General features: G+C 41.2%; 1 protein-coding gene across 4 annotated transcripts in view; it reads left to right on the top strand.

Annotated features, from left to right (window-relative positions):
* The first annotated feature begins 380 nt into the window (after positions 1 to 380).
* The window catches only part of LOC126237512 (farnesol dehydrogenase-like), a 269,788-nt gene continuing 245,107 nt past the window's right edge, over positions 381 to 25,061 (top strand). For 2 of the 4 annotated variants that reach the window (XM_049947675.1, XM_049947680.1), the window contains exons 1-3: positions 387 to 564; positions 16,369 to 16,531; positions 23,958 to 24,087. In XM_049947675.1, the coding sequence (XP_049803632.1) occupies positions 433 to 564; positions 16,369 to 16,531; positions 23,958 to 24,087 (425 nt within the window). In that variant the 5' untranslated portion in view covers positions 387 to 432. Of the gene's footprint in view, positions 565 to 16,368; positions 16,532 to 23,957; positions 24,088 to 25,061 lie in introns of all 4 variants that reach the window. The other 2 variants (XM_049947674.1, XM_049947673.1) reach the window with 2 other exon arrangements.

Consider the following 25,061-nt stretch of genomic DNA (forward strand, 5'->3'; position numbering starts at 1 on the left):
ATTAATATAGTGGGGAAATCTTCGAGTATTTTGATGCATTTTGCGTACATCTATCGTAAATGAACTACGAAAAATGCTAGGGGTGCAGTACATAACTTTTAGCTACGGCAGATTCCATGTAGTACGTAAGATAAATTCATAAACAGTGACTAGTTGCTGTTTGTTCATAAATTAAAAAGTATATTGAAGTAACGTATTTAAATGAGGCATTATGTTTGTGACCTAACTCAAGGGAAGGCATTTTATAACCAAAAGCGATGTATAAACATTCGAACTCCGCGCGTCAGTTTACCACTCTAATGGCCGCCGCCCAGCTATTCAATTTGTCCGCTCTTCACAGTCGACCACTCGCGCAGTTGTGGGGGTCTGACGTAACAGCACCGGCTGGCTGCGCCATTTAGTAGCCGCCGAGCACGGAAGCGAGTCGCAGTCATGGAGAGGTACGCAGGCCGTGTCGCACTAGTTACTGGCGCCAGTGCCGGAATAGGAGCGGCCATCACACAGGCGCTGCTCAAGAAGGGACTCACCGTCGTGGGGCTCGCGAGGAGAGTGGACAGAGTTAAGGTGGGCCTAAACTCGTGGTCTTTTCAGGCCTGTCTACTGCAATCGCTGTTTCATACGTAATATGTCAGTCATTTTATTTTCTTGCAACTATAATGAAATCTGATTTGGATCAGATACGTTCGATTTATTTAAAATATCTTCAGTGGTCAATGTAACAGTTATGCGTATCCTTACAAATCATGTTAACGAGATCGTAAACAGCAGTGATGTTAAAATTGTGGGTCCTACGTTGTTTCCGTGGTTCTTTGCATAAAAAGACGTGTGATTTTTTAGCGTACTGTTTTCTTGTTTTTGTACGTCCTGATTCACCCGCTGTACAATGTTTTGATCTCGTGAAATGCGATTCCTTGTTTTGTTTTCTACGGCCGTGGCAACGTCTGTATTTCACTGTGTTTCTAAGTACCTAACTGTGTGTGTGTGTGTGTGTGTGTGTGTGTGTGTTCTTACGCGCAGAGATATTTTAGGTCACTTGGCTGCAATCAAAACCCAGTACACGAGGTGAATTCGTATCTATAAAAATATGCAAACGCAAAATACTGTGTGTCAGTGCAGAGTCAAGAAAATAGAACGCTTCTATGTAGAAGAATGCTCCGAACCAGTATACTAGCCCAAAAACATAAATGATTTTAAAGATGAGAACTACCGATGTTCTCGTTTCACCAGTTTATACAGACTCTTTACCCTAACTTACTAACCCTTCGTAAAATTTAAAGTTGCAGTGAAGCATAGAACAGGACATTTTGTACTTAATTTGGTATGCAACATACCATTGTAGATCTAACTGTAATTAACTAACGCATAACCTTTAAATACACTACGATGTCTTTCGAATAAAATGTGGATTGGTAAACTTCAGGGTGGTTTAGTAGCAATGTAATCATACCCCCCCTCCCCGCCCCCTCAGTCACACTTTTAGTGTTCTAGGGTTACTACCGAAGAGAACACAAGCGAATGCACAAGAATGAACGCCCAGATATAAACACTCTGTGTGCGTGAGCAGACTGCATTCGGTTGAGTTTTGTTGGCATTCGCCCGCGTTCGCTCAGGTTTCCCTTATTTCCGTCGTTTAGCGAACCATCAAAGGAAGTTACTGCCCTCTTTGTTACAGTGCTAGCAGTACAAAAAGCTCTTGTGCTATTTTGCCCTTTTTTACGTACGTTAAAATGAGAGATGGAGAAGCCGAAGAGAATGTAATCGCGCTGCTGGAATGGAAGAGATGCATATCACAGTTGCGAAAGGAAATGTGACTGACAGAAAAATAACTAAGGTCCCAATGGGAGATGTGAGAAAGACGATAAATTACATAGATACTTTCACCAGTCAGACGCAGAATGAATGAGCATAACCGTTATATTTATTTTTATTAAAAAATAAAGCACAGTAAATTTCCTTGAAAGTAAATAAGTGCGAATATGCATCTATTATGCTGATTAAAATTAAAAATACACGAACGACCGACTCATTTTCGTTGCGTACGTTCTTGGTAGCTCTAATAATGTGACTGATGTATCACAGTTACCTTAGAGACTTTTGTTCATAAATAAAGGTGTTTTACGTGGGATCACACCATCTACCCTCTAAATAATACGTAGCAGATTTTATCAAGTAGCCTGTGTGATAGGTCGTATGCGTATCTCACATTTCATTAATCGTAGTTTATTGATAACTTCCTTATAACTACTGAATTGTGAAACAGATAGTAATGTGTTTCCGACTGCTAATAACCAGAGTGTAAATACTAAACTTTCTTCCGGTTAAGCTGGTCGTCGGTGATCAGTGTTCTAATTTTAATTTTTATGCTCAGTTGTAATGGGAAGCCAGTGAAAAGCAACAACCGACATCTGTACGAAGTTTTGAACTAAAGCTAACGAAAGCTGAAGCTGCGATTCAGTGTTCACTACCACGCATTTCGTGTTTAGATACAAATTCAGTCACCTAAATTCTTCTTTTAGTACTCTATTTTATTTACTCATTTTACTATGGTTTGAAGCTCCTCTTTTCGTTCTTCCGTGTTTGCGATTTAAAAGCTGGGTTGTTTTGGAAATCAGCCATATGCAAACACAGTTAGTTGATTTTTATATTTACCCAGACATGTTCCGACACCAATGTTTCATCTTCTGTGGTCAAATTTTTATTTCTGTAAAGTATAATATCACATTTCTAATAGTTTAACTGCTGCAGGCCTAAAAAATACAATATTTGCAATTTTCTTAGTTTGGTTTAGACCAGGGGTCTCCGAAACCGGCCCGCGAGGACCGGCAAACTGGCCCGCGTTAGCTGGCCGGACATCCCCGGTATCCAGCCCGCCAAATATTTGAGGTGGTACCTATACTGCCAACAACTGAGTTTCGAGGTCTGTCGCGACCAATACACCGCGATATCGTCGGAGCTCTATCTTTACAAAGCGGAAGGTCGTGGTTAAACTTGTGGCTACCCACAATAAACAGACAGACCATTCTCCGTGCGAAAGTGAAAAAAAAGAACGGGTAACAGACTAGTTTGGTGAATCGTATAAAATATTTTTATTTAAATGCAATTTAATGAAAATACAATACCTGGTGTACATAATGTTATTGGATATTTCAGTTGTAACTGATGTATAAAAATAACAGTAATTAATTTATATCTTGAAAACTCAGTGTTAGAGCATTCGCGTAAAGAAATTTAACATCTTAGTCATAATTAGTGACTTTTATGTAGCTGTAACTTTCCTTTCATAATTACCTCCAGTTGTGGATCAAGTTTACTGGCAGAGATAATCATCAGCGACTTCAAATTCTCATCACTTAATTTTGATCTGTAAATACTTTTTGCATGATTCATTTTGGAGAAAGCTTTTTCACTCAAATAAGTAGTGCCAAAAGCGGAAAAAAGCCACGGGCAAATTTATGTAAATTTGGAAACTGTGTGGATGGAAGACACTTATAAAATTCCAGTAATGTTAACTGAATGTTTTTCTTTAAAAAAGTCGCTACATTGCAAATCAATAATTTCAAACGGCAGTTCTGCGGGTAACCCTTCTATATCGACGTCAAAGGGATTTTGAAATATCTTGATATCGTTTGAATTTGCATCGATATCTGAAAAACGTGATTCAAAATTAATTTTTAAAGCGTCAAAAGCTTGAATTGCGAATGTTACAGGAAATGGAATCTGTTTCCTGACCGAATGTTTGGCATGTATTAAAATACGTGAAGCATACTTTGTTCAACTCAGATTGAAACAAAGCAATATTTTGTCGAAAGGGCTTAAGATGCATGTGTAAATCAGGCAGAAGCTGGTTTTGACCTTGCAGTTTTAAATTAAGGTCATTCATATGTTTAGTTAAGTCTGTATAAAACGCTAGCTTCCATAACCACTCACCGTTCCGTAACTCAGACAGGGGGCGATTCCTTTCGTTCAAAAAAATTTCAGTTACTATTCGGAGTTCAAAAAAACGGGTCAGAACTTTACCGCAGCTAAGCTAGCCCACTGCAGTACAATATGGCAAGTCGTTTTCCTCAATATCTTCAAGAAACTCGCGGAACTGGCGATGACTGAGTGCATGGGATCTGATATAATTAACAACTGAAATAACTGGCTTTAAAACTTCTGACATATCTAAATGTTTTCCACACAAAGACTGTTGGTGAATAATACAATGCATTACTAATGGTTTTGAGCCACCGTCACTTTCTACGGCCTTAGAAAGGAGAGCAACACCTTTATTTTTCCCACACATGTTTTTGCCACCATCAGTTGCAATACATTTTAATTTCTTCCACTGAAGATTGTTTTTCTGAACTGCCCTTTCAACTCCTTTAAAAATATCTTCGCCAGTGGTCGTCCCGTGAATACTGTGAACATCAAGGAGCTCTTCATACACTTCATAATTTTTGTCAATCCCTCGAATAAAAAGTAGTACTTGAGCAGTATCTGATACATCTGTTGACTCATCCACGGCCAAAGAGAACCAGTCTAAGTCTTGATTTTTGTCACGCAGTTGCGCTGATATACTTTGTGCAATGTCATCTATCTTCGAGCCACAGTGTTTGCCGACAAACTTATGTTTTTAAATAAATTAACTTTTTCTTGGCACATTTCTTCTGCTGTTGCAATAATGCAGTTCTTAATTAATTCACCGTCGGTAAATGGCTTACAGTGTTTCGCTATTAAATGAGCCACACGAGTTGCAGCATGTTGTTCAGCATTTACTTTCTTAAACAGTGACTGCTGGGTTTTTAGCTGGCGTTTCAGAGACTCATACATTTCTAATCGTTCGCATCCTGTAAACTTGGAGTAATTCTGAGAGTGCTTAGTCTCATAATGACGTATTATATTGTATTCTTTGAAGACTGATGGGCTTATCGCACGAGTCCAGTTGCTAGTCTGTGTGTCGAGGCGGGAGAGCCTCCGCTGTCCATTCGGCGTCTTCTCCTCGTGGTACGGCACGCGTACAGGGCCAAGTCCACTCCTCTTTCATTGACGTCCAACACTTTTTCCCAGCCGGCACTGGCACGTCTCTTCCGCCACCGTCCGGCGGCAACAAAGCCGTTTGGCATCCGTGCGAAGGAGAGTCTCGAGTCAGTACACCTGGAGGGCATTAAGGTACTCCACCAGGGATGGAGTAGGGGATCTCCCTGGCGACTACAACGGCCAAGATTACTTCTTGATCTGGCTGCTTACAGGAAGTATTGTACCCCGGACCACCTTTTTAAAATTCAACTTACTGCGATTTTAGAACGCCATTCCGATTTTATTACTGTTTACACGGATGGGTCTAAACAGGGGGATTTTATGGGCTGCTCTGCTGTGTTTCCCGATACTGTCCATCGGATAGGGCTCCCAGAGCAGTTCTCAGTTTACTATGCAGAACTGTTTGCCATTCTGCAAGCATTAGAGCATATGCGCCGACATCGTGGCACGAAATTCATCATCTGCTCCGATTCCCAAAGTGCTCTACACGCTCTTGAACAGATGTACCCAGCAGATCGGATGGTGCAAGAGGTGCAGGACGCACTCCTGCTCTTGCAACAGCAGGGTAAGGTAATTTTCTGCTGGGTTCCAGGGCACATAGGGATTCCTGGAAATGAACTTGAAGATGCGGCAGACAAGGAGGCTTGCTCCATCCCACCTCCTGCTCGCTGTTCCGTCCCCCTGCAGGCCATTACGTCTTTCGTGACTCGGAAGGTCATGCGTTGGTGGGAGGCTCAGTGGCTGGACGTGAGGGATAATAAGTTGCGAGCGTTGAAGGATTCTGTCCGACCGTGGCTCACCTCCTTCCGACAACGACGCGCTGAGGAAGTAGCCCTTACACGGCTTAGAATAGGACACTGTCCTTTGACACATGGTTTTCTGTTACGTCGTGAGGAGCCACCAACGTGTCAGACATGTGGGACACAGCTGTCGATACATATTTTAACTGAGTGTGTTTTATATGCGGGTTTGAGGGACGATTTCAGTTTCCCACCAGACCTACCCTCTCTTTTAACTAATAATGAGGCGAGTGTTGCTAGAGTTTTACGTTTTTGTGTGATGTCTGGCCTTCTTCCCAAAATATTGGGATTGAAGTCTTAATGTGCTGTCCAGTGGTTTGGTCACCCATTATTTGTAAGTGGTCACTCAGCCACCGTTAATTATTATTCCCTGTTAGTACCACTATTTTATTTTTAGTTTTATCTCCCTGTTTTGATGTGCTGTGTCCCATCTTGCAATTTGAACAATACCAATTCTCTCACAATTCGGCTCTGAATGGAACTTTTGGGAACGGGCGCTGATAACCTCGCTGTTGTGCGCCCTAAAACACTAATAATCATCATCATTGAAGACTGATATTGCTTCATTGCAAATAATACACATTGGTTTGTTGCTTGACTCCACCACAAAATATTGACATCCCCACTGCTCTTTAAAAATTCTACAATCACTGTCAACCTTTCGTTTCTTTTCCAAATTTGTGCAGAACTTTACAAAAGATTGTAACCTGAAAATAAAATTGTGCTATTTAATACTAATAAAACTAGGGAGCAGTCTGCCTATACAAAATGCAATGAATTTATTTTTAAGGTACTTTAATTATTAAATTAAATACAATTACACTGTAGTTCCACTAAAAGATACAGTGAAAAAATACTCAAGTCGTGCTATACGCATTTCGATTTTCAGATTTTCCTTGTCTCTTAGAATTCAAACTTTGAATTGTGCTAGACTTCGTCGTCTCACCTACTAGTACAGCGTATAAAACACTAAAAAAGTCGTGAGACACTCGCAACACAGACACAGTCACGAAACAGAACTATCCAATATATGCTCTGGCTCTGCTACTAGCTACAAGACTACGTAACTAAACTTATTGTTGCGCTGCTTGAAATAACATTGCGTTGACATACTCTACCTCTGTTACGTCTTGCAGTAATAGTGTTGCTAACAATGATTTTGAGATTTCGTTAACTTTGCAGGACGCTTTCGTGAAGAATATACAGTGACACACTTCTTTGTCGGTGAAATTCGCCAAAATAAAATACGCCAGAATTTCGGTCAGGTACGTCCACCAATCAAAATTATGTAATTAAATAAAAATTGTAATTCGTTTCAGTTCTAGCTATTCCCACAACCTTAGATTTTTGCAATTTCATCTTTCCTTTAGCCTTACATTACGGTGATCATGGAGTGCTAGGGTGCTTTAATCACACTAGGTAGATCTTGGCCCTTATGACTTCGTGGAGGAGTCAATGTGACCCGCGGACTAAAACGTTTGGAAACCCCTGGTTTAGACGCTCACTTTAAAATTACATCGCTAACTAAACTGTATTATTATACATCAATTTCAGTGCTCGTTCTCATCGTCTTTTTGACAGCATGTCATCTGCAAACTAACCGTGATGAAAATTAATGCGTATTTGTGGAGAGCTGTTTCGAGGGTAGAGGTTCTGTTCGTTTCTTTACTTACATTTTTCGTCCTGTTTTAGAGTCCCCGGTTGGTGTCTCAATCAACTGCTGTTTAGTGCATTGTTTTCAATCAGTTTTTCCAAATTTCCGCTCACTACTTCACCTCATATGTACTTGCAAAAAATACGGAATGTAATCTGAGCACACTCTTCTGACAACACATTCAGTGAGAGGTGTTATGTTGTTCTCATTGCTTACTTGTTCATCGTTGGTCTTGTGTTTGTTGTGGCACTGATTTCGGAAGTGTGTGTGTGTGTGTGTGTGTGTGTGTGTAAGAGGGAGGGGGAGAGAGAGAGAGAGAGAGAGAGATATGTAAAGAGGGGTAGGGTGGTAACCAAGAAAACATAATTCCTTTTTCTGTTAAGTTTTTCGTGAAGAGTCACCTTTGTATAGTTCATTGAATTTTCCAAACAGTGTTTTGTTTCACAGTGTTGCGTTTTCATTCAGGAGTCTCTTTCCCTGTATTATTGCTCTTTGTATGTGGTAGTTCTCCTCAATTGTTAGGTTTTTTTATAGAGACTGTTGGCCTCAGTAGACCGACTGGCATGAACTACAGGTTAACTGATATATTCCAGCTTTGGAGAATTTGTCTGCAGAGGTGTTCTTAGATCTTAGATTCTTCTGTACTGTGTTATTTGTGTGGAATGATATTTGCAGCCCTTATTTCTTCAGTATGTTTCACACGCTATGGACAGTTTTGTTATGGCACTGATTTCGGAAGTGTGTGTGTGTGTAAGAACGAATGGAGGAGCTTCAAACCTTAGTAAAATGAGTATTTCAAAGCCAAACCAAGCATTTCCCACAAAGGTCTACATAAAATTAAAGAATACAACAATAAAACTTCCTAAAACTATCCTCAATATCAGGTTTAACAAAATCTGTATGAGTAATAACATAACCCCCTTGTTTTGAAAAAGTCAATGTAAATAGCAAGTTACCTGCAGCACGAGTAGCCAATAGAAAAGTTATTTGGTTAGAAGAAGATATTCGTTTCCTATATGCGAAAAAACAGCAGCTTAATCTTCAGCTGTACAAAATTGAATTAGCAAATCTCTTGGAAACACCAACTCATTTGGATGAGATAACTCAAGAAATCAGGTCTTACACAGAAACACTAACGAACAGAAAGAAAGAAAGACAAAATGAAAAACTGAATCACCTCATGAAATCTGCCACAACAATAGATAAAGAAGACAGAGTAGGGACCGAACATCAGTTTCATGACAGACCGGTCAATTTAGCTGACGTAGAATTAACAAAACAAGAAAGAGAATTACTTGAATAGGGGCTTAAACACAACATAAGCACAAACCTGTAACACAAAATCATAGAAAACCTGATCAGAGAAACAGAATACATAATAAAGCAAAACGAAAAGTTGGAGAACCCAAACTTCAGTGCCATCTTGACACAGGAACTTTTAGAAGAAGAGGTAAAACACATAATAAAAGAGAACAAGACCTACATCATCTCAAAAACAAAAACAGAGCAAGAAATATATGTATATAAACTAAACAAACTCTAAAAACACAATGCAATCATCACCAGAGCAGACAAAGGTAATACACTTGTACTGATGAATGAGGCAGGGTACATCAAGAGAGCAGAGGAATTTATAGAACAGAACAACATAATGAAGTTAATCAATGATCCTACTGGGACGACCAAAGAAACATTCAAAAACTCTTTAAAACCCTCAGAGTCGCCATCACGGAAACTCGAGCCAAATACATGGCACAAAAGAATCCCAAAACACCCAGCCTCAATAGTTTACCAAAGATACATAAAAATAACTGTCCAATATGGCCTGTCATACATTTCAAAAATGCACCATCTTGCCACCTAGCGTACATACTAATTACATACAGTACTACAGAAATTATACACTTTCACAAGCAACAGAAACCTAAAAAATGCCAGTGAATTGGTAGAGAAGATGAAAGATATAAACATACCATCAACAGCAACCTAGGTATCTTTTGACATCACATCCATGTACACAAATGTGCCAGTAGAAGAAACAATCAGCATTGTTAAAAAAACTGCTGCAGTATCAAGGGGACATAATGAGTAACACATAGATGAACTAGAAGCCACCCTAAAGATTATATCAGAACAGAACTAGTTCACGTTCAAGAAAGAGTACTATCAGCAAAAAGATGGCCTATCAATGGGCTCACCCATCAATGGTATACTTGCAAACATATTTCTAAACCACATTGAAAACTATTCAATGAAATCATACATCCAAACCAGTACAAGATTATATACTGGAACCAATATGTACTTTTAGATGACATCATTTGCTTGATTGATGAAACAGATACCGAAATAAAAAATTACAGAGTTACATAAATACAGTTCACCAAAAACTATATTCACCATTGAGACAGAAGAGGAAATAAAGCATAATTTCTTAGACATTACCATATGCAGAATCAACAACAAAAATAATTTTGGAAATTTCAGAAAACCTATAGCCCCAAGTACAACCATTCACATAAACTCCAACCACCCCCAAGGACACAAACTCTCAAGTTTCAGATACTTGCTACACAGGGTCAACAGAACTCCACTGGACAAACTCGGCTACACACAGGAACTAAAGTCCGCCCCCCGGTAGCTGAGTGGTCAGCGCGACGGAATGTCAATCCTAAGGGCCCGGGTTCGATTCCCGGTAGGGTCGGAGATTCTCTCCGCTCAGGGACTGGGTGTTGTATTGTCTTAATCATCATCATTTCATCCCCATCGAAATACTTGCACCAGGCAAATGGTCTACCTGATGGGAGGCCCTAGTCACATGACATTTATTTATTAATACAGGAACTAAATACAATACACCAAAAAGCCAGAGAGAATGGGTATAACACACAAATGATAAACAAACTAAACAACAAAATTAAAAACAAATTAAAAGAGAACAAACCCTCAACAAATCACCAAGAGAACCAAGAACACAAGCTCTAGACAACACCGGATACAGGGAACACCCTACGAAGAGTACCACATGGCACATACTAACATACAGTAACAAAAACGTCCGCAGCGTGAGAAACACACTGAAGAAACAAGGGCTAGAAATATTATTCCGCACAAATAACACAGTACAGAAGAGTCTAAGATCTAAGAACACCTCTGCAGACAAATTCTCCAAAGCTGGAATATATCAGTTAACCTGCAGTTCATGCCAGTCTGTCCGCTTAGGCCAAACATGTAGAAATTTCAAAATGAGGTACTCCAAACACCTCAGAGCCCTAAGAAGTGATAGTACAAACTCCACATTTGTAGGCCATCTTATACAAGAAAACCACCACCCAAAAAACGTGGAAACTGATATTAACATCCTCAGAGAAAGTAACAGTCTCTATCAAAAACTCACAACAGAGGAGAACTACCACATACAAAAAGCAATAATACAGGGAAAGAGAGTCCTGAATGAAAATACAACACTGTGCAACAAAATACTGTTTGGAACACTCAATGAACTATACAAAGGTGACTCCCAAAAAAACATAACAATAAAAAGAGGACTTCTGTTTTCTTGGTTACCACCCTACCCCTCTTTCCATCTCTCTCTCTCTCTCTCTCTCTCTCTCTCTCTCTCCCTCTCCCACCCACCCACCCACACACACACACACACACACACACACACACACACACACACACACACACACTTCCGAAATCAGTGCCATAACAAACACAAAACCAACGATTAACAAGTAAGCAATGAGAATAACATAACACCTTTCACTGTGTTGTCAGAAGTGTCTGCTCAGATCACATTCCGCCACATTTTGTGTAAGTGCATGTGAGATGAAGTAGTGACCGAAAATTTATGAAAAACTGAGTGAAAACAGTGCACTGAATAGCAGGAATAGCAGTTGATTGAGACACCAACAAGGGACACGGAACAGGCCGAAAAATGTAAGTGCAGAAACGGACATAACCTCTACCCTCGAAACAGCTCTCCACAAATACGCAATAATTTTCTTCATGGCTAATTTGCAGTTGACATGCTTTAAAAAAAATACGAAGCTGCGAAGTTGGCCGCGGGCCATGGTGAGAATTATGATATGAATATGATTTGGCTTAGCGACGAAGCTCACTTTCATTTGGATGGGTTCGTCAATAAGAAAAACCGGTGCATTTGGGGGACTGTGAATCCGCGTTTCACGATAGAGAAGGCTCTTCATCTCAGCGGGTGACTGTGTGGTGTGCTGTGTCCAGTCACAGAATAATCGGTGCAACATTCCTTGATGGCACAGTGACTACCGAACGCTACATAAAGGTTTTGGAAGATGATTTCATCCCCATTATCCAAAGTGACCCTTATTTCGACAAGATGTGATTAATGCTAGACAGAGCTCGTCCCCACCGCTGCAGGAGAGGTTTTGTTGTCCTGGAGGAGCACTAGTTACCTAGAGGCCACTGGCATGGGCCTCGATGGTCCGCTACATTCTCCAGATCGGAACAACGCGACTGCTTTTTGTGGAGCTATATTAAAGACAAGGTGTACAGTAATAACCTCTTAACTGATTACTGAGCTGAAAACAGCCATTCAGTAGGACATCGACAGTATCGATGTTCCGACATTTCAGCGGGTCATGCAGAATTTCGCTATTCGTCTGCGCCACATTATCGCCAATGGTGGCAGGCATATCGAACATGTCATAACCTAAATCCGAATAAATGTGGTGACGTTCACACGTTGAATAAGTGTTTGTACGCCGTAGTTGGTAACTACGCTACTTTTTTTTCGTATAGTTCAATAATTGTCACCCTCTACGTGAGTGGCCCAAAGAGATTTTGAGTAATGGAATCCAGTACTTTGTGTTAGACAGCAAGAGTTCGTCGGAGACAAAGGTGTCCTTAGGAGCGGCCCAGATAAGTGTGATAGGACCGCTCATGGTCTCTCTTCACATGTACGATCTGAAGCATAAAGCAAACAACGATCTGTGACTGCTGATGACGCTGCAGTGAACGGGAATGTTTCGCAGGTTAGTCTTTGGGTGATAGTAAATGTGAAAAATCTGAGTAACTGCAGATGAGTTGGAAAAACACGTGTTCAAATACTAGTGCTACACTTCTTGACACAGTTCCGTGGATTAAATATTCAATCATAACGTTGCAAAGCACATGAGATTGAAAGAAAACGTAGGGTAGGTTTTAACAGAGACGAGTGGTTGACTTTGATTTGTTTGGAGAATTCTAGGAAACTCAAACTTACTATAAAAGAGACCGCGTACTGGGAAATGTGCGATCCATCCGTGAGTACTGCTAGCGTTTTGGATTCCCACTATGTCGGATTGAAGGAAGGACTTCTTTTGCCTTTACAGTTACATCGACCTGTTCTGACCTCAGTTTCCTCTTTTAACTGGCTGTCCTTTGTCCCTCTTTCTTTTGGGTTTGTATTGTAAGGCAACTTTGGAATCCTTGTTCCTTCCATTCGTTCAAAATGTTTTTCAGGTTTTGTTTATGTTCCTCTGTTTCGTTATTTACTGCAAAAATGTTAAGTTTTCATCTAATGTTTTCATTAGGAGTCTCGTTAAGTCTTCGACTGCTCGTAAAAATTTTATTTCAGCCACTAGACACGGCTAGTATATTTTCTCTTCGTAGCCCGGGACTAGAACAGTTACAGCTATCGTCTCGTAGAATTTAGTGTTTCTGTCTCTATTTTTCAATGATCTGCTGAGTTTATGACGTATGCTCTGACAACTCTGTAATTTAACATCTACATTCTTATCTTTGTTAACGGTAATAGAGCTACCCCGGTAACTGAAGTGGTGAACTTGTTCCACAACTTGATCTTCAGTTACAATTTTGTTTAGTAACGGGTATTTCCTATTGAATGCCATTATATCAGTTTCATTTACCGCCGTCTTAAAATTAAGCTCCTTTGCATTAAGTGTAAACGATGGATTTATATTTGTAGTTGGTTTTCAGAATTTGCTAGTAATACAATGTCATCATCATATAATAGTATGTTAATGTATTTATTCTCGTCCCTATTGATCTTTTCGGACGCTGTTCCTTTCCATTTTCGGATGAGATTGTCTCTATAAGTATTAAAATAGCAGGCGGTGAAGTACACCATTGTCTCACGTCTTGGTTTATTATTATCTCTTATCCGATGTGATTTGGGCCATCAAGAGTAAGTTCAGATGTAATTCTTGATGCATTTTATTGAGTGATTTGGGTAGGCATATTTTTGCCATAATTTCATGCAGGGACTACGTCCACACTTTTTTTTTTCAAAATCAGTAGTTTGCTAAATTCTTCTCTTTCGTGTTTTATTTGTCACACAATAAATCTATAATTTATTACGAAATAATTTCACGTCACCTATACTATATATTAGTAACGCATGACTGATTGATCCCGACAGGGACTGGTAGCCAGATTTCTCTCCTATTGCGAGTGGAAACTTTGACCACTTCAGCTGTCCATACGTGCTCCCAGCACCAACCGAAACCTCCATATGTTGTACTGTCCACATCCCTAATGCTCGCACAATATGTGGTTCCCGCAACAGGAAGGCAACAGGCATAGTTACCTGTTTGGAGGGCACTGCATATTAAAAAACAGACCTTTAAACTAAAATGCGTATTACACGCCTCGACAGGTTATAAACGACGATAACAACATTATTTCTCCCTGTTGCGGGAATCACATAATGTGCGAGCATTTCGGAATATGGGCGGTGTGGCATATGGGGGTTTGGAGCCGTGCGGGAAGCATGCATGGGTAGCCGAAGTGGTCAAGGCCACTACTCGCGATAAGTCGAAAATCCGGGTTCGAGTCCCAGTCGGGCACAAATAATCGTTCCTCACCAATAAAATAGTAGAGCTGACGTCAAAATCATTTCCCAGTTTGCGAAACCATTTTGTAATATTTAATACTAGCTGTGGATCGTCAGCAGTCAATTCCATCAGACATGCAACCAGATAAAACACAGACATTGTAATTAAAATATATTGTCACTGCGTGACCTTTCTTTTTCCAGGAGTAACTCTTTATTACAGGTATGTGTTTTCCTATTTAATACATCTGAATATATTTTGTAAATACTAGTTGACATATTAATAAGTCTAAAATTTGGAGTGTTGTTGCGATCCTCTACTTTAAACAGTGGCAGTTTTGCTCTAAGCCACTCTTTTTGAATTTTAGTGTGTAGCAAACAGGCACTGATCACATGTAAAATTCTAAGCTTCTGGAACAATCCACTATGCTTAATCAGCTTTAATATTAATCACGCCAGGTTCTTTACATTTCTTGCGTTTTGGTTTTTTAATTATTGTGCCATTTATTATAAAGTTATGAAATATGTCATAACATAATGAAATATACTTTCGTAGTGACTACTTGCCTTCAGATTATACCACAGCTTCTTCTAATGTTTTGGCCATTGTTCGTGACTTAGTGCACTTGTACTTAAGTATCTTAATTTTTGAAAGCCAAGTATTGTCTTTCATATAGGTTGTAATTGATAACTAATCTCTACTTCTAATTTATCGGCCGCGCGGAGTAGCCGTGCGGTCTGGGGCGTCTTGTCACGGTTCGCACGGCTCTCCCCGTCGGAGTGTGTGTTTTGTCCTTAGGGTAAGTTAGTTGAAGTTAGATTAAGTAGTGGGTAAGCCTAGGGACCGATGACCTCAGTAGTTTGATCACGTAGTCCTTATCACAAATTTGCAATTTCTAATTTATCTCAGCGAGCTATTTTTATTAGTGACTTTGTTTATTTCCTCATCAGTCCGCAGTTTCCTCTTGCTTGGTCATTGAGAGATTGCAGCAAACTCTAGTATGCTCTTTGTTCTCCTTTAATTATTTCTTCAATTCCCTCATTCCTTTTTTGCATTACCGTTTTTATCGCTTTCCTAGTGTTTCACCTGTTGCTTAACTTATACAGTATTTGTATCCCTTCCTAAATTAATATTGTTTTGTGTAAGTGAATTCGCTAAATAATAGTCTTTATTGGTAGAGTTCTGAAGGATTATTTAATAATCTTACTTTAACTTTGGTTGATTTGACTTTGTCTTTAAGCAATGAGTGCATGAGTCTCGTCCACCTGGTTGCTAGGGCTGTATCGGCATAATCAAAAAATGGGCGCTAAAAATATCACACACTGCGAAAATTTTAAATGTCCTTAACTAAGGAACCAGACATCTTTTTCACTAGAATGTAGTAGATAATTGACCTAACTCCTGTGTTAGTCAACGTGCACTTATCAATATCCTTATTCTGGAAGAACGTGTAGGTTACCTTGAGGTTGTTGTGAGTGCAGGAAAATTGTTTCATTTACAGTATATTCCCAATATTTTCCCACCACATGTTTAATAGGGTTATTAACTACTCTGGCATTCCAATCTTCACGTATGTAAATCAAGTTTGTATAATTTACTACATCTTACAGAAGCTGCAGCTTTTCGAAATGATCTCCTGAGTTCTGTACTCGTTCTTCAGAAAAGTAAACTTCATCACAGTTAGGTGCCCTCGGTCTATTATGAACCTAGCAGTCATTAGTCTCTTACTGTGAAAGGCATAAGAAGTAATTCTTTTCTTCTGTTTTCAACCTACCTTAATGGCTACGCCAGCCTGCGCAGTCGTGTGACCTATTTGCACACTCGAAGTTTATACTCGACTTGTTGGCAGATGGAAGCGATTTAAAAGTGTTTCCCATTTACGCTCTCCTCCATCAGCCACTGCGCTGGGTGTCAGCTTGGACTATGAGAATAGTACGTGCCTATACGTAGCGACTTTTCAGGTACACAAGCCTGAACTCCGTCACTACCAATGTTATTGCGACAATTTTCACTTCATAAAACCAAAATGAGAGTACTTTGTGGCTCGCTCCTCATCGCGCAACGTCTGCGTCCACAGGCCCTGGAGCTGAAGGATGCTCCAGGCAAGCTGCACGCTCTGCAGGGAGACGTGGCCGACGAGCAGAGCATCCTGGCGGCCTTCAAGTGGATCAGGGACAACCTCTCAGGCGTCGACGTCCTCATCAACAACGCCGGGATACTCGTAGAAAGCGAGCTGACGTGTAAGTAAAAAGTCTGTCAATTACAGCCAATTGCTATGCCGCTCTGGGCCTTCAGTTCCTCATTCCACCACGAAGTAACATAAATATGAGTTCAATAGCACGAAGGCATTAGCGCAGCGTCCTTAAAAACATTTTACGGCTTGCGAAGATAGAGAGGACACAGTATGTTATTCTTGAATGGAGAGAAACTTCACGTGTGCCCCGGGAAATTGTGCTCTTTATGTTACACGTTTAAGCCCTAGAATACAGTATTATTAGCTTCCCCGTGTTTGGAGGGTACCGTCATCCCGCAACTGTGTATTTAACTAATGAAAGGTCGCTTCCGCTGATGATATCCGCTCCCTGTAAAACAATGCACAGTAAGAATGTGTTCCAAAACGGTGCGCGTTTTTAAGGAGCTATCTTTCGGGGTCTTTTGATGACAGAGGTAGCGGAGTAAAGTGTTGTATATAGTCCTTGACTTAGCGACTGTCTGTATTACCTATCGGAAGAATGGTCATACTTTATGTAGTCTACAGTACACGGTCAAAATTTAAACATTGCACAATTCTTCTACCCCAGGAACATTGAGCTAATCGGCCGGTTGATTTTCATTAGAGGTGTCTGTGGTAGTCCTTAGGTGGCTAAAAACACAATTTGTTGATGGGTGCTTCCTGAGAAATCCCCGGTCAACCCTGATTTTTAGGTACGAAAAGTACCAATTGCGGGGACGGTCACTTCCATAATTCTTGTTCATGGCAAATCTTTGAAATTTTTACCAAAGTTTGTTAAGATGATATTCTCAGGGAATCTGGAAACTTTTTTTGACACCTTTATCTGTTACTGCCGCGCGGGGTTAACCGAACGGTCTCGTGCGCTGCAGTCATGGACTGTGCGGCTAGCCCTGGCGGAGGTTCGAGTCCTCCCTCGGGCATGGGCGTGTGTGTGTTTGTCCTTAGGGTAATTTAGGTTAAGTAGTGTGTTAGCTTAGGGACTGATGACCTTAGCAGTTGGGTCCCATAAGATTTCACATGTATATTTCTGTTACTGAGATCCAGAGGTTCAAAGTTACTGCACATTTGTAATAAAATGTACACGTAATACCCAGCTTCAGGCGCAAGTGTACTTTCAACTGACGCAGTGGACACGTAACAGTGGTTCTAGGGTCATCGCAAGGGTTTCTCAGGTCGCCACACTAAATTCTACGTCAGCATTTCTTCCCAGTAAAATTTGAAGACACGCTGTCTCTGAATAATGGACTGTCACACGCCTATAGAGGTCACTTCAGTGACAAACAGGGGATAAAAGGGGAATAACATGCCTGAAGGAAGGTTAAGATGACTGCCAAAAATCCTGTAAAACTGGAAAGATCGCAAATTTGTTAAAATATATCTCATACACATTTACTCTTTTAAGATATGAATCGTAAGCCGGGCGTTTTCGATGAATTGCGATCTTTGAGCAAAGCATCCAAAAATGTAAGGTAAACGATTTTGTGTGAACCTTAGATTATTGTTAGTTATTGTTTGTGTGTCAAGTATATAAATGCGTCGAAGTATAAAAAATATATTTTCCAAATTGTAATGAGCTACAGAATTCGTTTTCGTATAAGCAGTACACACATTGTAGCAGGGAAAAGAAAGGAACCAGCGGGAAGATACTCCTTTCGGAGCACAGACAAGGCGAAAGTATTCGTCCTTAAGACTCTGACAGAAAAGAAGGGAACCAGCTGCCTCATTCGAACTCCCACACCAAAAGTTTTGGCATGCGAACATAATCGCTCTTTTTTGTGCTCAAAGAGGGTAGCAGAGAGACAGTGGTGGTGGAAAAGAAAGGAGGCAGTACCAGTGCGAAAGAGGAGAGGAGAGAGTGATGGTGGGAGAGAGAAAGTGGCAGTGAAAGAGAGACATGCGTGGATATAGTAGTGGTGGGAGCAAACGAGACACCAGACATCGGAAACGAATAATATAGATGAGCGGCAACCAACATAGGTTAGGGGATCTGCATCGTTCCAGATGTGTAGGTAAGGGGCATGTCCATTTTTTAACGAAATTTTAATCGTTCTTCACTTGTCATTCTTTTAAAGAGCAACATACTCGCCTTTTTTGTGCTCCGACAGGAAATTTCTCCGCAAGCCCGTGACCACTTTCGGCTTTCAACTGGATCTGAAAGTGCCATTCTGTGCAAAACTTAAGCACGAACGTAACTTCCTAATAATGTGTCACTGCAAAGTAACAAATCTTGATGAAACTTGCACCATACATAGAAAGAACTGCAACACTATAGTACAGTAGGTAACTGAATGACAAGTGCAGTGAGACGAGCAAAAATGCTACCTCGGTTCGAAATGAATCGTTACGCTGAAGTCTCCGCGGTTCATGATGGTTCACATGAAATTACGAATGACGAGGCACGCTTCTTCATAGGGTGTGTGATAACTGCGGACGGCAATGCATACGCGGCAACTTGCTCCCATGTTGGCCACAAGGTTGGTGAGGATTTCTTATGATAGGGCGTTCAATTCCGCCACCAGCGCGATGGCCGTTGGTGGATGCGGACACGTAATACGTCTGACCGACGCATCCCACACGTGCGAATGGTCAGAGATTTGTTTCAGCCACTGGAGGGCACCACTGAGATGCTGAAAAACCTGAACTGGCTGATTCTTGAAGGTAGACGCCAACCATCCCGCGAAAGCCGGCATACAGAATTTAAAAAAAACTTTTATCGAATGTGGAATCTAGCCATATACCTTTCGTTCCCATAGGGACCGCAGAGATCAGATTAGCGTCCACACATGAATTAAAAATTAATCTCCTGCCGCCCCGTATGTGAATGGAGTGGGCAGAAACCCTAATATTTGACACAATGGAAGCAGTCTCTGCCACGGACTTCACTTTGATTTCCATAGTATGGAAGGTCTTACAAACAAAACGGGCGAGTAGCAGACAATGAATAATGAAGAACCCTATTAAAGACACACTGTCGCTATGGAAACCAATAGTTTTGCCGATACAACGAACGAGTATACACAGCTGCACTCACAACACTGGCAACACTGGTAATCTATAAGGGTGCGTCTAGTTTGAAACAACGCAACAGACGCGTAAATTAGATTCAAAAATTGACCTCATGTGAATTTATCATTGTGGATACTAGGTGCCCTCCATGTCATCCGGCTGGAACCAGCTTTTTTGTGTGGGGATCTGTAAAAGCGTTTGTGTATTCCAGCCGTGTTGATAGTGTCTGTTAACTCTGGGAACACATTGTGGGTGGTTGTCAGCGCATTTGGAATGTGTGCGGGCATCGATGAGGTGAAGCGCTGAGACCTCCCTTCATACCAATGGTGGCCATGTGAAAAATATCTTGCCATGTGTTTGTCCTTAAGAGCATGTCTGCAGCCTGGATCCTCGGGGATTCTGTTGCAAGGTGTTCCTGTATTCTGTCTTAATACGTCGTATCGGGGAAACGGCTTGAGGACAAATGTTTATGAGGATTATTTGCTTGTTTAATTGTCCTCTATAATAGCAGACATTCTGAATACGTAGATAGCTAGCCAGTATCTGGAACCTTTCCTTCGTGAGTGGTGAAATGTGCCGGTGAAGTTTCCACGACAGCTGCCGGCTTCAATAAAAGTTTCCTGGGCGTTCGAGCAGAACGTAATTTTATTTCACGAACCAATGTTTCTGTAATTCGAAAGTAAACGAACTCCTCGTGTATAAAAGAACATGCTAGAAAAGCTTTGCTGGCTAATGAAAGTTTGCATTAATACCTAACTGCGCATTCCAGGTCGGGAACCCACTTCAACATCTATAGTGCCGTCATTCAGGAACTGATATTGGCCTATCCAGTATGTCACTCTTGGGATCTGTGAGCTTTTAGACCAACACGATAGTGCTTGATGTGGTCAGTTTCCACAGCTCGTTGTCTGCTGATTAGCATTACTGCCTCTAGATCAGCCATCGTTTTGCCGGCCGGAGTGGCCGAGCGGTTCTAGGCGCTACAGTCTGGCACCGCGCGACCGCTACGGTCGCAGGTTCGAATCCTGCCTCGGGCATGGATGTGTGTGATGTCCTTAGGTTAGTTAGGTTTAAGTAGTTCTAAGTTCTAGGGGACTGATGACCTCAGTAGTTAAGGCCCATAGTGCTCAGAGCCATTTGAACCAGATCAGCCGGTATGGAGTTTCTCTGCTTTGCGACAACGTAAAGTGTCTTCATCATAATATCATCGATGTCCATGTTGTCGAAGTGGTATTGAAAAGAGAGACTTTCCGTAAGTGGCAATAGTACCCCGTATGGTTTAAATGGCTCTAAGCACGATGGGACTTAACATCTGTCGTCATCAGTCCCCAAGTCTTAAAACTACTTAAACCTAACCTAAGGACATCACACACATCCATGCCCGAGGCAGGATTCGAACCTGCGACCGTAGCAGCCGCGTGGTTCCGGACTGAAGCGCCTAGAACCGCTCGACTACAGAGGCCGGCGCTATACAATCATTTCATTTGGTCACAGCAAAAGTCATCCAGAAAAAAATTTCATCTCTAAGACTTACAAACCAACCTCTTCTTCAACGGGTCGTCTGAACATCCTGAGATCGGGAAGGAATGCTTGCCTACTTATAAGAGGCATTTATCAAGCAAAGGTCTAAGGGGACGATCAAAACGTTTCTGTTTGACGACGGTACTGTGCGGAATCAGTACGTCAATCAGGCAAAATCGCCGTGAGCCCTGTGGCAATCGTGCCACCGACGCACCAAGTTCAAGAAACCCCCGTGTCCTACTGCGCGAAGAAGTCCGTTACTGCCTGCTGCACATCTTTACTTGACAGGAAATGTCAACCCGTCAAGGGCTTTCTTAAAGGTCCGAAGGCGTCGTAATGGCATGGGGAGAGATGATGACCACAGAACGGGTCACGAGAGTCTCCCAATTCAGTTGGTGTAATGTCTGCGTTACGACATTTGCGACAAAAGGACGTGCATTAGCATGAAACAGCGGCACCCCTTTTCGCACGGAACCTGTCGCACCATTCCGCAGTGGTGGATTCTGACACACATACTGCCCCATGCACACTCTTCGTTCTCTAATGGACGTCCACCGGTGTTTGTCCTTCGGCAGCTAAGAACACAATAATAGGACGTTGGTTCTATTTTGGACGACGCATTTGGTAATAACATCGCCATAGTTCAAGTTTCTGAATTTACCACACGCATGTTGGAAAGACACAAATGCGACAATAATCCCTTTCCTACATGTCAGTGCTCAAATGAACGCATCGGAGTAGTGATGTGTTGCATATATACACTGCAGTTGTGCCCTCAAACATAAATCTTTTGATCGCCCCCTTATACTATATACATCATTCATATGTTTATTACCACCTGGTATGCACCCAGCACATATACACTCTCAGATTCTTCGCTGGTCCCGTGAAATGCATTTTGAATCCATTTCTAGTAGGGTTAAATTAAAGTTCGTACTGGTTTTGCTCTCTCTCTCTCTCTCTCTCTCTCTCTCTCTCTCTCTCTCTCTCTCTCTCTCTCTCTGTGTGTGTGTGCGTACGTGTGTGCGTCTGTCTGTGCGTGTTTTCTTTTCGTTGCGTGCCTGATTTCATCATTTAATTCAATTTCCACTTGCGTGTTCTGACGTCACCTATTATTCCACCGAACACTTCGTTACATGTTCAGCAGTTGTTTTGTGAGAGGTATACGGTCAGTTGGTTAGTCATTGCTATCATTATTACTCACGCAGTTCGCTGGTGGCAGTATTAAAATATAAAATTCGGAGTCTGCAATTACTGCTAGTGATAGTTATTATTGCACGTCGTTTTCACCTTTGTTTTTCGTTCATTTTCTGTTTGTTAGTGAGCATTATGTTATTAAAGTTCCATTAATGTGTATTTTTATTGTCATATTATGCTAATATTTTAATTTTACATGTACTGTATGCACAAAATACGAGCTGTAGCACCAGTTTTTCACAAATTTAAAAAGACATCATTTTGAGATTTCGAGGTGAACAAACCATGATTTGCGGGCTGCATTCTAAACTGGATCACTCTTCCGCGGTGCTTTGTTCGTGCCCTCAGCAGGCCAATTGTACTGGCCAGCTTCATGGCAGCGAGGCGCTGTGTCTCCACTCTCTATTCGTATTAGAACTGAAATTGTGGTGAGCGTTGATTATAGCTACAGGAGTTCGTATTTCAGATTCATGATACGTTTCACTGTCTCATTTTCATCAGTGCATCTTCGGGTCTTTGTGATTACGAGGTTGTTTTCAGATACAGTTACTCTCGTCGTATAGCGCTTTTATGGTATATTTCGCAGAGTCAGATACGAGATTATTTAGTAACCACACCCCAGTGAGTAATTGAGCAATTGACAGTCTTACTTTTGCAAATCTGATTGGAAAGTATGTCATTGTAACATTCATGTCATGATTGGTTTGAACGCTTCGTAGTTACAAATATCTTTCGTAATAAATCGTAGAGCTCTTTTTAAATTAGAGGCTATCATTAGATACATTTAAACATTTCAAATGATAAATATTGTGGAAAGTACCGACCTTAAGTTTCATTGATAGGGTCAAAATAATTTATGGCGTTAGTAAAGTCATTGTGTACTGCACTGAGCGTCAAGGTTGTTCTTGTTTGATGATTAACTCAGATCCATTTCAATTGCTGAAACACATGCAGTTTTGCATAGTGTGCTCCTTCATAAATGAGTGACTCATATTTGATCCTGTCAGTGTGTATCCTCTTTGCTTACAAGTATTCAGTCATTGTATATGGATATTTATTACCAGTTATATGAATCGATGACAGATGATTTACGAACTTACGTATGTCCCCAAAAAATGATACATCTAGGTACGGTACTCGATATGCGTGAGTTGACTCCATTTGTGACTCAGTGACATTGTGCTGAAACGATATTCCTTTCTTGTGTTTCTTGAACGGGACGATTTTGAATTTGTCTGCGCCAGTTTAAAATGTTATCGAGGTCTACCTACATATTTAAGCAACTTCATTACAGAAAAGTGCTTCATCTCCAAAAAGTCTGCTTTTATTCTTCTTATTATTGTTGTTGTTGTTATGTTTGAGGTCATTAGTAAACATGAGCAGTAAGGGTCCCAACATACATACGTGGGACACACCTGCATTTCCTCCTGCATCTGCTGACGGCTTTAAATCCAGGATAGCATGCTGTACTCTCACTATCAAAAAAGCCTCAGTCCAATTACAAATTTCGTTTAATATCCTATGTGATGTTATTTCCGTTAATAAGCATTGGTCTAGTGCTAAGTGAAATCACAGGAGGGGCTTCTCCAGTTTACTTACAAGGTAAAGCGTTACCATTACTTGGGGTGACGTGTCAGTCACTTTGGATGAGTCGTGTACTTTGGCGTGGTGCCGGCGTCTGCTGACTGTTGTACGTGTGTTGTGGACAGCCGCCCCCACGGACGCCTGGAAGCGCATCCTGGACGTCAACGTGCTGGGGCTCAGCATCTGCACCAGGGAGGCCGTGCAGGACATGCTGAGGAGGGGCGTCGACGACGGCTTCATCATCCACATCAGCAGGTGGGTTCTCTGACAGCGCGTCGCCACTTAACAGGCACGTAGAGGACTGCACGTACCAATTAACTATTACGTTTCTTTTGGCGTGGACACTATGTAGAATACCTATTAAAGTAAGTCTTACTGAGACGTACCTTCGAAGCAGATAATGCATTCACGCTGCTTCCTTTTGTTTGTTTAGGAAGGAAACGTGAACAGAAAAACCAGTTTTTAGCAGTCATCTCGTTTTAGGATAGCAATGTGAAAATTGTTCATTTTATATGCTGTTAAAGTTTATGTTATCTTAAAGAAAATTAATATTATTCGTGCGTTGTCAGTGAAATAGGCGTCCGCAAGAGCCATCTCGTGACTAAAAATTTCAGGACAGGATTAATAAGAACGGAGAAGAGTTAAGATGGTCGTTTTAAAGATTCAGCTTTTTCACTTAGCCTTCCCCCACTTCACTAGAAAGCACAGAACGTTAGTGAAACTGTCAGAAAAGTCCTACGTTGGGATGTTGTTCGATTCGCGCGGTGCATTCGCACCTTCTTTGGCCTTCGTGAGCCATGAGAGACCCATTCTACACTCTCGTTTTCCCGTAGCTTCTTGCTGGCGACACCAAGTGTGCTGAGCTCTCCTGACTGAACCACTGTGCTGTGCCTGCCCACTGCTGCCAAAACCACACACACCGCCTCCTGCAGTAATGGCGGGTCAGCCTCTCGTGACAACCGATGTTCAGTTCCTGACTGCATACCGGTATCCAGATACTTTCGATCAAGTTCGGTAGTAAGGAAACGGAAGAAGTATGTTGAGATTTCCCTCCAGCTTTGAGAAAGGAATTGTTTGAGACCACTTGAGAGGAGACATTTCATATCCAGGTTTTACTTTACTTCCATTATACAGTTGGAGAAACTCTACGAATCGGGGAATCGGGGAAGAAAGGATTTTTGATCAATTGAAATCAAAGTGTTACAAACACGAAGATATATTGACATTGT

The sequence above is a fragment of the Schistocerca nitens genome, chromosome 2, assembly GCF_023898315.1.
Source record: "Schistocerca nitens isolate TAMUIC-IGC-003100 chromosome 2, iqSchNite1.1, whole genome shotgun sequence".
Classification (NCBI taxonomy): Eukaryota; Metazoa; Arthropoda; class Insecta; order Orthoptera; family Acrididae; genus Schistocerca; species Schistocerca nitens.